This window comes from Anolis sagrei, chromosome 1 (assembly GCF_037176765.1).
Source record: "Anolis sagrei isolate rAnoSag1 chromosome 1, rAnoSag1.mat, whole genome shotgun sequence".
NCBI classification, from domain to species: Eukaryota; Metazoa; Chordata; class Lepidosauria; order Squamata; family Dactyloidae; genus Anolis; species Anolis sagrei.
This window is the reverse complement of record NC_090021.1, coordinates 195,163,036-195,179,326: the sequence shown is the minus strand read 5'-3', so window position 1 is coordinate 195,179,326 and position 16,291 is coordinate 195,163,036. Positions and strand designations below refer to the sequence as shown.

General features: G+C 39.1%; 1 protein-coding gene across 7 annotated transcripts in view; it reads right to left on the bottom strand.

Annotated features, from left to right (window-relative positions):
* The window catches only part of LRP2 (LDL receptor related protein 2), a 172,318-nt gene that overhangs the window by 58,121 nt on the left and 97,906 nt on the right, over window positions 1-16,291 (bottom strand). For all 7 annotated transcript variants that reach the window (XM_067471724.1, XM_067471726.1, XM_067471728.1 and 4 more), the window contains 11 exons: window positions 15,325-15,553; window positions 13,857-14,034; window positions 13,172-13,300; window positions 10,877-11,043; window positions 8,832-8,975; window positions 8,558-8,667; window positions 6,931-7,108; window positions 5,127-5,340; window positions 3,894-4,133; window positions 1,456-1,644; window positions 251-1,171 (listed from right to left, as the gene is read on the bottom strand). In XM_067471724.1, the coding sequence (XP_067327825.1) occupies window positions 251-1,171; window positions 1,456-1,644; window positions 3,894-4,133; window positions 5,127-5,340; window positions 6,931-7,108; window positions 8,558-8,667; window positions 8,832-8,975; window positions 10,877-11,043; window positions 13,172-13,300; window positions 13,857-14,034; window positions 15,325-15,553 (2,699 nt within the window). The remainder of the gene's footprint in view (window positions 1-250; window positions 1,172-1,455; window positions 1,645-3,893; window positions 4,134-5,126; window positions 5,341-6,930; window positions 7,109-8,557; window positions 8,668-8,831; window positions 8,976-10,876; window positions 11,044-13,171; window positions 13,301-13,856; window positions 14,035-15,324; window positions 15,554-16,291) is intronic.

Here is a 16,291-nt window from a genome sequence, read left to right as displayed (position 1 = left end):
AGGAGTCTATGGGCAATACCAGCTCTTCAGCATAGAAATGGAGGTGAGCACTACCCTCCAGAGTCAAACATGGCTAGAATTAATGTCAGGGGAAACCCTTTACCATTTTAATCAAATAATCAGGTTACACTGTTGGGTGCAATTGGTAGAATAAGCTACACTGAACTCACTGAAACTTTCTTTTGAGAAGACAGGTATCAGATTGCGATGCAAAATAATTTTCCTAATTTCCGATTTTATTAATATTTACCTGATGCCACAAGAGTAGGGTTGCCTGTTCCAGAATAGATACTGATAGAACTGATTCTTCCTGTGCCTGCTGGGGAACTCTGAGTGAAATAGATGACGTTGTTCGCACTATCATAGTCGAGAGCTACAGCAGTCCTTGTTACAGTCATTGTACGGAACGGAGAGCTGTGGTCATCAGGATCCAGATGGATGCTTCTAAGGGCATTCTCCAGGGCAAAGATTAGGTAGTTATCTGTTGAAATGGAACATCTCTTGCCATCGTTTTCCAGCACTCCAAATGAACATCCACACCTGGGTGTTTGTTGATCAGGAATTGCAAAACACAGATGAGAACAGCCTCCATTGTTCTCCAGACATGGGTTGAAATTTACATCAGCAGGTGACCGTGACTGATAATGGTTATTGTAAATGGTAACATCCCTCAACCAGTTGATGTTGTCCCTTATAGCTGTTGGCGGTTCTGTATTTCCTGGTTCTTTACTGGCTTGGAAGATTTTTTTCAAGTTCCTGTCTACCCAAATCATAGAGTTTTCAAATATGGTAATGCCATAAGGAGTCGGGTATCGGCTGCCATAGCGGATAATTTCAGGCTCTCCACCATCATGTGAAATTCTTGCAATCATATCTAAAGAATCATCCACCCAATAAACATAGCCAGTGCTGTGATCTACTGCTAAGCCACGTGGCGTGACAATGCCTTCAGATACCATCACAGTCCTGTTGCTGCAGTCAAGAAGCGCCCGTTCGATTTTGGGGTTCTGTCCATAATCGGCCCAAAAGAGATATCTGTTTTTGGGATCTACCACAATATGCCTTGGCATGTCTATAGTGGTTTTTAGTAGTACACGGCGATGAGTTGTATTTAAGCGCAGAACTTCGATAAATGTCTCTGCTACAAATGCATTGGTAAAATAGAGATTGTCTGTAGATAAAAAAGTAAAATTAAAAATAAATTAAATTAAATTGAAGCATATTATTATCAATGATGTATGGATCTTAGTATAATAGCCATATAAAATAAAGTTTATTAACACAGTACAGAAATTTTAAGAAACACAGTGAGCTATTTTGAAACGATGATGTTCAGTTATAAATTATTTTCCTTCTTATGGCTTTTGTCTTACATCTCTGAATCCCTAAATTAAGGATGAGCAGCTGCATGGGGGGTCAAGAGAAAGAAGGATGTTATGCAGAAACAGCACTAACCTGCTACCCAATCAATAGCAATGCCACGGATTCCATTGAGTCCAATTCCACTTGTGATGACATTTCTAAAATAGGAACCATCTGGCTTGATTTTGCGTATTGCATTCTGGGATGGAACTCTGCTGGCAAAGTCACACCAATAAATGAAACCAGAAGGCATATGGACATCCACATGGAGTGCATTTCTTCCTGAAACATTTAAAATTATATATTTTATTTCAATCTTCTGTTTGAGGACCAGGGAAGTTTCTCCCCCAAACGGTTTGGTCCACAATCACCATCATTTCCAACTTGTAGGATCCATACAAAGAGATCGTGAAGGCTCGGTTACAAAAACCTTTGGAGTTCAATAGTTTTCAACGAAATCTGTTCTCATACACAATGACTAATCAAGTGAGCAACAATAAATACACACAAATGCTTAAACCAAGTTCTGAAGACATAACTTCACAGTGAAGTACAATATAGACTAGGCCCACAAACAAAGAACATTTATTATTGAGTCCATGAAATCTGCTGAGTCTTCTCCCCCTTTAGCTACTATTAATTGACTGGCATACTTTGTTTTGACTAAAACTCACAAAGTAATGTGGACCAGCAGTGACACTAAATTAAGCTATTATGGTGCCTGAATTCCTGCTAGAACTGGTTCTGCAACCCATTTAAGGCAAGGAATTTAAACATTTCTATATTTAAACTTCAATCAACTCAAATGTGACTAATAAACATATTAGGCTCCAACACTCCCAGACCCTGAACCTGAGGTTTCTTTGGAACAAGAATGGGAGCAAGGTGAGTCAAATCTCACAATCTCCATTGCCAGAAATCCGCTGAGTCCTTCCACCTCAATTTTTCCAACTGTGACATGAGAAGCCTCTACAAGAGTAGTCTACAGTTTCAGCAAAAATGCAGACTCTGTGTCATCTCAGCCCCATGGGAGTAGGTATGATGCCAAGTCAGGCAGAGCCCCCAAATTGCTTCCAAACATGAAAGGATTCAGAAGGATGGTAATCCTTGTTAAATGCCTCCCAGATCAGGGCCTGGATGAGAGTCAGGAAAAATGGAACCTCCATTCCTGATATAAATTTCAGTTTCAGTCAAATTGGAGCAACTGTTTTGTTCCCTTGGGATTCTCTTCTGAGCAGCTTCGCCTTATGACCATATTTGACCCTTTACCCCTTCTAGGCCATAAAACTAGATAAAAGGCATTAGAAAAAAAAACATGAGGGAGAAGGTCATCAATGGTGTATTACCTCCACCATCAGGGACCTCAACCACTTAGGCCAGTGTAGGGTTGGATCGGCCCACAAGAGGCTACAAACTGAAAGGAGGCTGACCCACATTAACCCCGATCAAAGCTGCTTAATGTGCCTCAGTTTAATATAATTGGGGGGGGGGGGGTAATCCTTTACCAGGGTTTGGGTTCTCCTCGAAATTCAGACAGTGCAGAAGTTCAGCCATCCGATACTCCCTGGGCTCAGGTTGCCCAGGGACATAGGATGGCTGTCCCTTCCTGCCCGCTCCCCCTGTTTTACTGTTGGCCACCTACTGGCCACTTACCTGATCCTGGATTCTTCTACCTCCTCCTTCCATGTCATGTAACTCATGAAGGCAGATGTAAAGAAGGACAGAAGGAAGAAGAAAAAGCCTCCAAGATAAAGTAGGCCACTGTGTTGTCACTGTAGTCTGCAGCAACATGAGTGGAGTTAGCTCCCTGCCCAGCAGCACTGAGCTGGGTTCAATACATCTGGGTAGTGGGGACTTCCTGCCACTGCCAACATGGCTCAGTGGCATCGCTGTTGAACCCACTTTATTTTGCTTTGTAGAACCACTAAAGGTCAGTGTGCCCGTCTGTAATTTCATTGTTGGGGGATTTAAGCTGCACAATGCAATTGAACTTGTATTCTAATATTTGGTTTCCCATGGACAAGTGTCTTGCTACTATGTGTACAGAATGCTGGCCTCCAGTATTGCTCTACTTATGTCCTTAATGGACAACTACATAGTTGCTTTCTCAAAGGCATTTAATATTTAACACATACACTACAGACGTTGCCTCATTCAGAAACAGATATTATTTCCCATGGGATGCTGTACTTGCTAAGCAGATTTCATATGTCACAATCTGCCTCTATAGAACTGTCATGCTGTCATCACTAGCCTTAGTGTCCATTGAAAAACAGGGGAAGATAGCAATCTGCCCTCGGTTCCCATGTTCCGGCATAATCTACTTTATGGGTTTCAGACAAGCTATTTTAAACACTGGCATAAATCTAAATATTTCAGCTTAACTAGTTTTTGCATTAGATGTTTTGCCTCAGAACATGAAATGAATGCATACTTTACAAGAATTTCACAGAGAATTGTCCATCTGCAATGGCTGATTTATGACATTTGGCGTAAAAGGATTTTGCTCATCTCCTAAAAGCTTTGCCTACCTCTTCCTGCCAAGGGGACCATGGCTTCGGAGTGATCTGACGTTTCTAAGCTAAATCCTTTAATTGCGGACAACATGGATACGACAACAAAGGAACTGTATGGAGAGCAGGTCCTATTATCAGGATTTAACCGAAAGCCAGTAGCACAGGCACAAGAGAAAAGCCCACCAGGAACTGGCAGACACAGATGCTGGCAGACTCCCATGTTGTTGCTGCAGCCATTTGAGGAACCAACAGAATCTAAAACAGAGAGAAAGAGAGAAATGTCAGAACTGAAATAAGATGAGTGACATGGTTCAGTCATCCAGAAGGTTAGCAAAAAGATGCTGTTGAAAAGCAACAGACATCCCACCTTATAAATAAAAAGCACCTGCCCAAGCTGTTAGCAGCTTGCTAACTGAAAAACATGTAGTTACTATTTTTTCTGCCAGCTATGACAAATATAAAATTATCAAATAATATTGTTGATTCAACTGCTGAACAATGATCAGAATCAGGATAGCTATACATAAAAATTAGAGCTGCAGAACACCAAGGCTCTCTCCGCATTCTTGATTTGGGGTCAGCAGGTTGTTGACATGTTGCCTGATACTATTAAGTAATGTTTCATTTTAATGACTGCACTGTATTGTGGTGTTTGTTTGTTTGTTTTTTAACTGTACCCTAAAAGCACCAACATGGTTGAATGAAAATTTTAAATTATGTAAATAGATACATTTGGGTATGAATAAATGCAAAGATTTTTTAAATATCATGTCAGAAGTGAATTGAGAGGTTGCTTCTGGTGCAGGTTGCTTCTGGTGTGAGAGAATCAGCTATCTACAAAGATGTTGTCTAGTGGACGCCCAGATGTGTTACCATCCTGTGAGAGGCTTCTCTCATGTCCCCGCATGGGAAGTTGGAGCTGACAGATGGGAGCTCACCTCATCTTGCAAATTTGAGCCGCCATATGTTCAGCCGGCACAAGGGTTTAACCCATTGCACCACCACGGCTCCTTTAATGCAAAGATTAAATGAAAAGCTTCCAACTCCCCAGCTCATTTCTGCATTTTCTCTCCAGACCAGAAATTCCACACATTTGCATATGCAACACTTAACACAGGAGGTGAATATATTGAAAATTTAGGGGTTTTTAATAGAAATATTGTACTTATTATTTAAATTGAGATGGCTGGTTCAAATAAATAAACAAATGTTAACTGGCCATTCTTATTTAGGGCCTCATATACTCACTGTCTCGGTAATACACTCGGAGACATTTCAGGCCTGAAATGTTGTCTCTCAGAACTACTTTATTTGCTCCAGTGGATTTGTCAACTCGCTCAATGACTTCATAATCCCGGTCAGTGTAATAAAGGTAAGACCCATAGACAGCCACTCCCCATGGGTGAGAGAGGTGAACGACCACCGTCATCCGATTAGTGCCATCCACATTCCCTCGTTCAATCTAGGAAGATGAGGACATTAAACATTACACATGGCAATGAATTGTGAGCTCTAAATATAAGAGTTTTATGTGTGAAATTAAATGCATGCACTGAATTTTGAATGTTATTTCTGTTCCCTTCCCATCATTGACAAAAACTTGGGTGCCCATTATTCCATATAATGTCATTTCATTTATCTGCTGCAATCCTAGCCAAAATGGTACAAGTTATTATCATATTATTTTCCAGCCAAGACATACCAAGGCTGAAGCAAACAAATCCCAGCAGAACTCAACCAAATCTAGGATTATATTTTGAATAACTGAAAACCCTCTTAGAAAAAAAGGATCAACTCAGAGAAACCCTTTGCATTATGGGACTTTTCAGCACAAAATTCATTTGTGGAACTACCTCTACTTTTAGTTCAATAAGCAGCATTTCATGTAGGATATGCTCTATTTTGTGCAGGAAAATTTATGTATTTGTGGAGAGATCATGTCTTGTGTGTAAATTAATTTTTCACAAAAAAAGTTCTGAAATACAATAATAAATTATAAAATGTACAACACTCCTCAAAGTCTTATCCACTGGGAAGAAACTGTTTCAGAGTGCAGCGGGCCCTCTGGATCTGTGGAGGTTCAATTTCAGGAGCCCCAATGAATAGCAAAAAAGCAGGTGAGTGTGCCCCATATTATTAAATAGCAATCAAACGCCCGTGTCCACATCAGCACATATACGTTCACATCAATGCCAGTTTACGTATGAGCTGCAATAATTTCAATAGACTGAAACTGCAGATAAGGAGAGTCCACTATTTTCATTCTGAGAAGAACAAAACTAAGCAAAGATTTACATCTTTAAAAGATGGAAAAACAAATTAGAAATCCTATGAGTCACTTTGGCAGAGTCAAAAGTAGGATGTTAACTTTTTTAAATTCAACAATTGCTCATGTCAATATGAAATTCCATTTAAAATGGTTACTACTTATATTTACTGCCTCCTATATAGTCACTACAAATGTACAACACTGCTTCACACAAGTTGTGAACTTTCTTTTGGGATTGGGGGGGGGGGGAGGTATTTATTTTTCTTTATTAGTGTAATCTGGCATTGAATGTTTGCCATTTTTGTTGGAAACCGCCCTGAGTCCCTTTGGAGAGGTAGGGTGTTATAGAAATAAATTATATTTATATTTATAACTATTATACAACAATTAACTGCATATCTCTAGATTTTAAAGGGGAAAAAAACTCTCATCTACAGATGACTGCAGAAAAACACTGGTTCAGTGCCTATCTGGAATTAAATGCAGTTGCATGCTTTAGGACTTACATGCATAGGACTACATGTAAGCAGTTATACAAGGATTACTCTGATAATTTTTTCTTGGGAAATCTCTGATTTCAAAAACTCATCCTATAGAAATTTGTTATGCAGAATTAATTCTAGCTTACTATCAATTATATACTTAATGTATGTACCAGATTCATTTTTTCCATCTCTTTAACTAACCATACCGTCATTCCTACTTGAAAGCATGTGATGCCACTATTTCAGGCTTCAGAATTCAGGTTTATAAATATGCTTAAGAACGTATGTGTGTACATACCACTCCAGTGCTTGAGACCGACCAGTACAGCTTTTGTTCCTTGATATCAATGGTGATGAACCCCACATGGTCTAGATTGCCAGTAAAAAGGGTTCTAATATCTGAGCCATCCATGTTGGCACTGGCAATCTTTGCTGGGACCCCACTGTCAGTTCCTTGGTCTGTCCAATAAAGCTTCCTGCAACACAGGTTATCTCATCACCAAAAGATCTGTGAATGTTCTTAATACTCAAAGTGTGCATCGATTAAATAATGTGGCTTTTCAGATCTGTGTTTTGATGGTTCCTTCCAGTTTGCTGTCAGTGATCCTATTTTAGGATTTTATTTGTAAAATTTATTTGGAGGCAGTTTGCCACTGTCTTCTTCTTATGCTGCGAGAGTATGACTTGCCCAAGGTCACCCTGTAGTTCTCTGTTGGCGAGTGGGAATTTAAAACCTGGTCTCCCAGAATCCTAGTTCAACATTTAGGACTCTGCACAATACAGTCTGCACATGTACTTAAAAGCAAAGGTGGGCATATGAAATAGTGGTGGGAACCACCCTCCACAGGCCATATGGCCACTCCCAGCTCAACCAGAAATGACACAACATCCCCACCAGTTTGGGAAATTGTAAAAATAAAGCTGGGTTGTACAGTGTAGTGGATGGCAAAAATAATCTCAAGGTCTCCAAGGAAAATGCTTTAAAAACAAATTTAGGCAAAGCTGCAAATAATAATAAGTTGAAAAGTGATATATAGTTGATTGGCAAATAATATCTGACACATAATTATTTAACACAGCAGCTAGAATTACTATTTTCTCCAACCACTATGGGCACAATACAGACCGGAGCCTTTCAATTTATACTGCAAAATAGTGGCCCATTACGAGAAATTCCCAACAAAAACTTTCTTAAATTCCAAGCAGAAGTTCTTTTCTCATTATGATGATCCTGACACAGCAAATCTATTTTTCCACTACATGCCAAATATTAAACTGCCTGAATTTTCCTGCTTTACCACAAAGTTTTATTCACACAGCAAATAAACCAAACTGATTTTTAAAAAATCCCAGAGAGTTGTAAATCTTTGCTTATTTCATTCTTACACTTAGGAGTGGAAAAAATATATAAAGTTTTCTCCAGAGTGGGTGAGATTATACAAGCATTTTTGCACTTTGGAAGAACTTAATGGATGTACAATACAATAGTTTTACACACGTAAACAAAACACTGGATGCCACACATACAAAATATATATTGTTCCCATCTGTGCAAATGATATTCTTGTATAAGATCCTAAAATTTATTTTTTTCTAAATTAAAATGCACACTAACTTCCAGAATGTGTTGAGATAGCCTTTTTCAAGAAAAGTAAGACATTGTGTGAATGCTGTATCCCTAATGTGGTAGCTCTAGTCACACTAAAACCTGAGATACCTAGGGAGAGAACAGAAACAAAAATCTAGTGTACATTGTACAACACAACTCAAAACACTGACTTTAATGTTTCTTACTAAACAAAATGGCAACCTATCTACCACTTCAATGTCCTTCTGACTTGTACCACTCAGGGCCATGGTGGTTGGTAAACTTTAGTTACAGCTTAAAAAATCTTGCTATACCACAAATAGTTTAATGCACTTACCCATGAATCGGATCAACAGTTAAACCAATGGGCTTTCCAGAGCCAGAAGAAGTCCCATCATTGGTAATCAGTGTTTTTCGGTAGATGACTTCACTGCGGAGTTTCAGTACCTACAAAACATACCAAATCTGTTGATAAGGCTCAAAAATTAAGGACGTCACCTTAAATTACAATTTCCATGCTTTTCAGTTAATTTATAAGAACTTAGTCGCACTGTTTGAACAAAAAAATTGGCATTGATCTAAAATAGTCAGCTTCAAGTTGGAATATTTACCTCAATGGACTGTGTATTCGGATTACTATAGTACAGGTTTCCAGATAGCCAATCTAAAGCTAAGCCTATAGGGGTACCAATAACAGCAGCAGGGGCAAAGGTTGTCCGGTTTGTTCCATCCGACTTCACTCTATGAATTTCACCCTTAGAATAAAAAAAGTACAGAAAACTTCAAGACACAGCATATGCAAGAAATTCCTGCATTAGTCTTTCAAACATATACACTGAGCTTAGTAGGTTTTACTTCCATGTAGGTGTACACAATTGCACACAATCAGATTTTTTTGTTTAGACTAAGATGGAGATGTGGGAGAAAAAGGAACGGGGAAGAAAAAGCATGGAAAGACAAGAAAGAGCAAAGTGCAAGAATGATTGGTGAGGAGCCCTCAAAAGTATTTTGAGGTTATTTGTAGATGATGTGAAAGATGGTTGGAAATACTGAATGTGAATGACTCTTGAGTACTGGGCAATGCTCCCTCTCCTGTACCCCTATGATATCTTCTGTTTTCCTCTATAAAAGGTATCAGGTAACATACTTTTATACAGGTAACTCTTTTTGGCAGAGGCATGAAATCTGGGAAGAAATGCTGATTTTCTGTCTCACCCATATTTTGTTTGGTGCAGGAGTAAACAGCCACAGTTGGCTGGAAAGGAGGAACGGGTCTGGACCTTATGGTTATTACGATATAGTAAAAAACCATGTATACATTTTATTTATAAAATAACAAAAATAGAGCTTCAAGAGTGTGGAAAGCAAATCATGAAGCCCACCTGTTCTCCTGGGAAGACTTGTCCTCCCTGGTCAAGCACTGGAGGTAGTCTGGGGCTTCCTTGCTGGAGGTTTCCTTACAAATCTTGAAAGAAAGGGCAACCAGACTACACTGACACCACCACACTCACTGTTGGGTAATTCTCACAATGAAGTGGACTGAGGCATTCACACTCAAACTAGTCATTGAACCATGAGTGGAATTACAACCAGCATACCTAATCCCCACCCCCAAATTCCCAATACTTCCCTACCGGCGGCACCACCTTTAACCCGCCTCATCTGCCTGCCTCCGCCGCGCATCCGCTAAGGGGCGGAGGCTGGGCCGCCATCAGGAGGAGGAGGAGGAGCCGCTCAAGCCTCCCAATGCAGCACGGACCCACTCTCCGTGCCAGGGCTCCAAGCGAGGGAATCCTTGGGGTCCAGCACTCACAGGTAGAGCAGGCTGAGGCCACACACCTTGTCAAACCACAGTGCCTAGTACTACCCCATAGCATTCAGCCCTTGGTGGCGCAATGGGTTCAGCCTTGTGCCTGCAGGACTAAAGACCCAAAAGGTCAGAGGTTCGAATTCGGGGAGAGTGTGGAGGAGCTCCCTCTGTCAGCTCCAGATCCCCATGCGGGGACTTGAGAGAAGCCTCCCCTCCCACAAAGATGGGGAAACATCAAAACTTATCCCTCGTAGATAGCCGTGCAGTCATGTGAGAAGATTGAGGCAAAGACAGGATTCATCCACTACGGTGGTATAACAACATTGTGTGATAAGTGCCAGTGAAAAATGAGTTAAAAAAACAGGGGTTTTAATACATGCCTAACCCATTTGGTAACCTTTGTAAATGAACAATTATAAAAGTAATCAAGAAGTACAGCTTTCACAAAATGACTGATAGCATCACAAGACAGTGTTGTCTTCTCCATTTGATGAAAAAATAACCATAATGACAAAAAGCCATTTGAGTGCTGTTTTATGTAATTTTCAAATGCTGATTTATTTTTATATTGTTTGCCTCATTATTAACTGCTGATTTAATTCAAATTGGATATATTTATGGGTGTTGTCATCAAGATTTGTATAATTATATTGTTGTGAGCCTGTTCAAGTCCCCTCGGGGAGATGGGGCGGGATACAAATAAGGTTTCTTATTATTTATTATCACCCCGCTCTAATTCAGCATGCCCATCTACTCTACTACCCACAGGACCTGTTATGAGCACCAATTTTAGAAAGCGCAGTCTTTTCCAATGAACAGTCCTATAAAGTAGTTGTATTTACTCACTGGATTTTCAACCCAGTAGACCATCTGTTCTGAATCATCAAAGTCGACATCATATCCATTCTGGACTCCTGCTATTGGAACCATGGCATCATTGGTCTTCTCCTCCGGGTTCAGAGAAATACCGTAGATTACATTATCTCTTACAGCGATAAGGAATGGCTCTTCAACTGTAAAAGAACATCATAAGCAGCAGAATTTTACACATTTCCTGTAGATAACAAAACAAAATTCTGTGGCTCTTTAATACCTATTTCCAAGACAAGCAAATAATTTTATATTAGTCTCATAGGAAGGTGCTTTAGATAAAGTGAAACTATTTGCCCATACAGCACAGTGTTACCTTCTTTGATGGGCAATTAACTTCCAGAATCTGAGAATTGGTTCCTATTAAACTGGAGATGCCAGGCAAAAATCTATTTCCTCAATTTCCAAAGCACATGTTCTAACATTGAGTTATGGATTCTCCCTTCTTCAATGTATTTGATGTCCTCAAAATACTAATTGTGGAATAGTCTACTTCAAATCATTGTTAAAGGGTGCTTCCAAAAGAGAGTCAAGCTCAGAACTTGGCCCAATTTCCTTTTTAGCTATATAGGCTGGAGGATTCTGGGATTTGGAGTCCAAAATATTAGATGATGAAGTTCTGCTCTAGCATCTGTTTTCCCAGCAACTTGAACATGGTTCAGTACCTCCTTAATTTCTAAGCACCAAGCCAACCTGGAACTGACACCAAGAATGTGAATGCTGAAAGCCCCAAGAGTTCCCCAGAGTTATTTTGTTTCAACTATGAGCAAAACCTATGGCATTTGCCTAATTTTCAAAGGTCCTGAAAATTTAGGATAATTGAACATTAATATGTGGTTGGACTCAAACCACATATTGCTAAACAACTGCATGCAATGCAATGCAAATGTTTCAAAACTTCACAAAATACTGGGAAACAGAAAAACATGAAAAAATTGTGTCATGCATCAAACTGACAATTCCAGAAACTAAGAATAAAGGGAATATTCATGGCAACAATTTGCAGTACAGGCTGTATCCAAGTTATGAACAAGATAGGTTCTCCGGATTTGCTCTAAGTTGAATTTGTATGTAAATCAGAACAGTTAAATTTTTAATGTTACTCCAGCCAAATATATATGAATATATATGCTTTGGATAGCACAGGGAAGGGTTGACACCCCTATGGTGTTTGTTTTGCTGTCTGTGCCCCTATTCAGAATATTTCACATCAGTTTCTGTCCCCGTGATAACTGGATTTTGAAAAAAAAATGGCTTGTTGTGGAAACAAGGATTGGTGAGAAAGCTTCAGTGGAGACACTTTTTCCCTATAATAACTCTTTCAGGAGTGAATTCCCCTTCTGAGGAGTAGATTTCTCATCCCCGTTCATATTTTCTCACTACCATTCTTAACTGTGAGTCATTTGTAAGTCAGATGTTTGTAACTCGGGGACTGCCTGTATTACCCCCCATTAATTAGCTATGAAAGTTTTAACAGTATCACTGTGGTTAAAAGAAAACAATACAAGCAAAACTTCAGTTAGCACAGTTGCTGAGAGTTCCTGTTTGCAAGCTAACTAAACAATGTCAACATAAATTACAGTCACAATCAATCTCTGAAAAGGTCTAGTCTACATTCATTCCAAACGATTAATAATAATTACCATACTTCAAAATGAAAAATTTTGGCATCACAAGGTAACACTCTAGTTTCCTAATATTTGACGTGTTACATAAAAACTTCTATACACCACAATCTTAAATCTGCCTACTTGGAAGTAATTTCTACTGGGTGGCGTCCAACAGCTCCTTTCCTTCCACCATTGTGAGTCATTTCACTAGGAGAAGGAGTTCTTCTATTGGAGAAAGAACCTTTCGCTCTAATCTACGGTCTTCAAATATTCATCTATTTATTTTATTTATTTATTCACATTATATCCTGCATTTTATCCCAAAATGGAGCTCAAATTAGGCTACAACAATATAAACTTGTTAAAAAGAGCTAAAACAATATGTGGCATTACAGTTCAGAGAAGCACTGAATAACCAGTCCAACTAAAACTCAACTTTTAAGATACTCGCTTAAAAACAATGAAAACCACATAAAACACACATTATATATTCAAAAACAGCATTCTCATTGCTATCTCTATACCTCAATCGATTAAAAGCTGAAGTCTTGGCCTCCCGGCAAAAATGCAAGACACTAGGACTAGAAAAGCATTTAAAGTAGCATTTTAAAAACACAAAACCAAAAGCCATGCTTCCCAATGACGATTCCTGCCATCTCACCTCTCATGCAGTTCACACGGTCAGGGGAGAGAATCCATCCAGAAGGGCAAGCACAAGAATAAAACCGTGGTCCCGACGAAGACAGCAAACACAAGTGACTACACGCTGACTGAGCACAGAAGTTTTCACCTAAAGAAAAAGATCACTACTAAATCCCCAAAGTAGTAATGCATGTTGTTATTGACATGAAGCGGGAAAGTCACCCAAAATCACAAATGCATTATACCTAGCTTTCTACACCTGGCTAATACCAGTGGTCAATACAATGAATACGTGACCATGGTAAGAACACTCTTTGGTAGAGATAGGAAAACTTGTAATTGTCCATACCAATTTGAGTTCATATTAAAACAGATTACTATGATGTTAACAGTGTCAAATCAGGGCAGAATTGCATGCTCTAGCTGTCATATAGTTCACATGTAGATTCAGGTGAAGTAATTCCAGGCAAAACCATACTGAACCCAAGTCACAGTCTGGAAGAAAACTGAGCAAGCTATACTTAAAAAAATGATATGATGAGTGTTTAACATCTAGATGACAGTTTTAGATAATAGCACAGCACACTTGTGAAAAGGGTATAAGACTCTCAAATAATTTGTGCTTCTTCATTTTACAAAGCCTTATTAATGTTTATTAATATTAATCCCAAATTATTAATCTCAAATTAACTGGATAAGCCTACCAGGTGGCTGTTTCACTGGGTGAACTGCAGTAATGCCCAGAGGTTGGTTAACATTATAAATCAGAACTGTTTGATTTCTTCCATTCCACTTGTTGGCTCTAATTACTCGGTGTGTATAACGGTCAGTCCAGTATACAAAATCTTCAAAGAGCGTAAGGGCATGAGGATGTCGCAATATCTAAAACAAAAAGAGGGCAAATAGTTCATTTTTATTGTAGTTTGCATGAAGAACTGTCACTGAAGAGAAAATGAAAAATCTTAATTCGCTTCTGCTCATGGATATCACTTATCCTCATGGCATTTAAGAGGGACCTGAAGACCTGGTTACTTAAACAGGTTTTTGACAGCGATTAGTCAGTCTCTAAAATATGGATCTACCTCGATGGCAATGCTCTTTTAGCTTATAGGAATGACTAAGTTTAATCGAATGCTTATAATCCGACTGTTGATTTTGTTATTTGGTTATGCTGTATTATTATGTGTTACATCAATTGGATTGTTGTTAATTGCTTATTTCATTGTATGTATTTTACTGCACTTTACTGTATTATTTATGTTGTAAACCACTCTGAGTCCCCTGGGGAGGGGGTGGGTGGGATAGAAATAAATTATTATTTGAAACACAACAAGATGAGTCCAAAGCAGACAAAATCACTCTGCTGGCTGTTGTATTGGATCACACGTCTGACACTTCCCAAGCGTCTAGAACTGTGTGATGTATCGGCGAATAATGCATGCAGATCCCAGTAAGGCGGCCTTCTGCAGCTGGCAAATGATAATTTTGTCAGCGCCGATTGTGTTTAAGTGCAGGCCAAGGTCTTTAGGCACTGCACCCAGTGTGCCGATCACCACTGGGACCACCTTGTGCCAGAGCCTTTGCAGTTCAATCTTTAAATCCTCATATCTTGTCAGCTTTCCTAGTTGTTTCTCTTCAATCCTGCTGTCACCTGGGATTGCAACATCGACAATCCATACTTTATTTTTTAACACGATCATGAGATCAGGAGTATTGTACTCCAAAACTCTGTCTGTCTGAATTCAGAAGTCCCACAGGAGTTGTTGTTGTTGTTGTTGTTGTTGTTGTTGTTGTTGTTATTATTATTATTATTATTATTATGACTATTACTATTACTATTACTACTACTACTACTACTTTGTAACCTGATAAAATGTGATTTAAAAGCACGTTTAGCAAATATTACTTTTATTATTCACTTTTGTTATAGTCCTACAATACATCACAGTGAGAACTGTCTTCTAATCATAGCAGCCACCCAGAAAACAGGAAGTCAGTTTGCAATACATTAGTTACTGAATTATTCCAGTTGTCTTAATAATGCCTCACAGAAATAGCTTTCTATATCCTGAGCTAACCATATCAAGATTTCAAGTCTTTCGCAACCATGAAGTTTGCGGGTACTAAACAATACAACTCAACCCCACACTTTGTTTTATTTCTTTTCCATACCAAGTCACTTGACACGACTTGCCGCCTATTGTTTCCGTTGTAATCACAGAAGTCAATATAGTCAAGATAGGCATCTGCAAAGTACAGGAGTTTGTTGGGGTAGTCAATGGACAGTCCGTTGGGCCAATAGATCTTGCTACTGACAATTGTGGTCCTCAATGTGCCATCCATGCTTGCTCTTTCAATTCGAGGATTCCGGCCCCAATCTGTCCAGAACATCACATGAGCACTGGGGAAAGCAAATGATTACATCACAGGGGGAAAAAACATTAGTATACCTTGAAGTATCAGAACAGGAACAATTTGTTTGTCAACATTCTCAGCAAGAAACCAGGAGGTGCACTTCAAAGACTGGGGGGATCTTAAGATGGCTGCTCTCTTGTATCTCTTAAGATTCCCCAATGTTAATATAAGGGAAAATAACGGTCACATAGTATACACAATTGTGGTATGATTACAACTTTGCCTTAGAAAAAGGACAGGTAAAAGAGAATAGGACAATGTGAAATATTGTGTATGGTGCAGAGGTAAGAAAATAGTTTCTCTTCTTGTGTCATAACCTGAGGACCCCCCCATCTCATCCATTAGAGTTAGGTGGTGAGAGACATAGGGCAAAGGAAACACTTCACACAATAAAGAATTAAACTAAGAATTTGTTTCCTATTAAAATAGGGAGGTGATTGCCACAAACTATGGTGATGGCAGGTTTCTTTATATTTCTTTAAGAACTACAACTAGACAACATATGAATTACTTGGAATCTTTGAAATGCTACATGATTAAGATTCCCAGTTAATACAAGGAACATCTAACACAGCCCTTCCACACAGCCATATAACCCAGAATATCAAGGCAGAATAACCCACAATATCTGTTTTGAACTGGAATATGAGTCCACACTGCCATATATCCCAGTCCAAAGCAAATAATGTGGGATTTTAATCAGCTGTGTGGAAGGGTCTTGGTT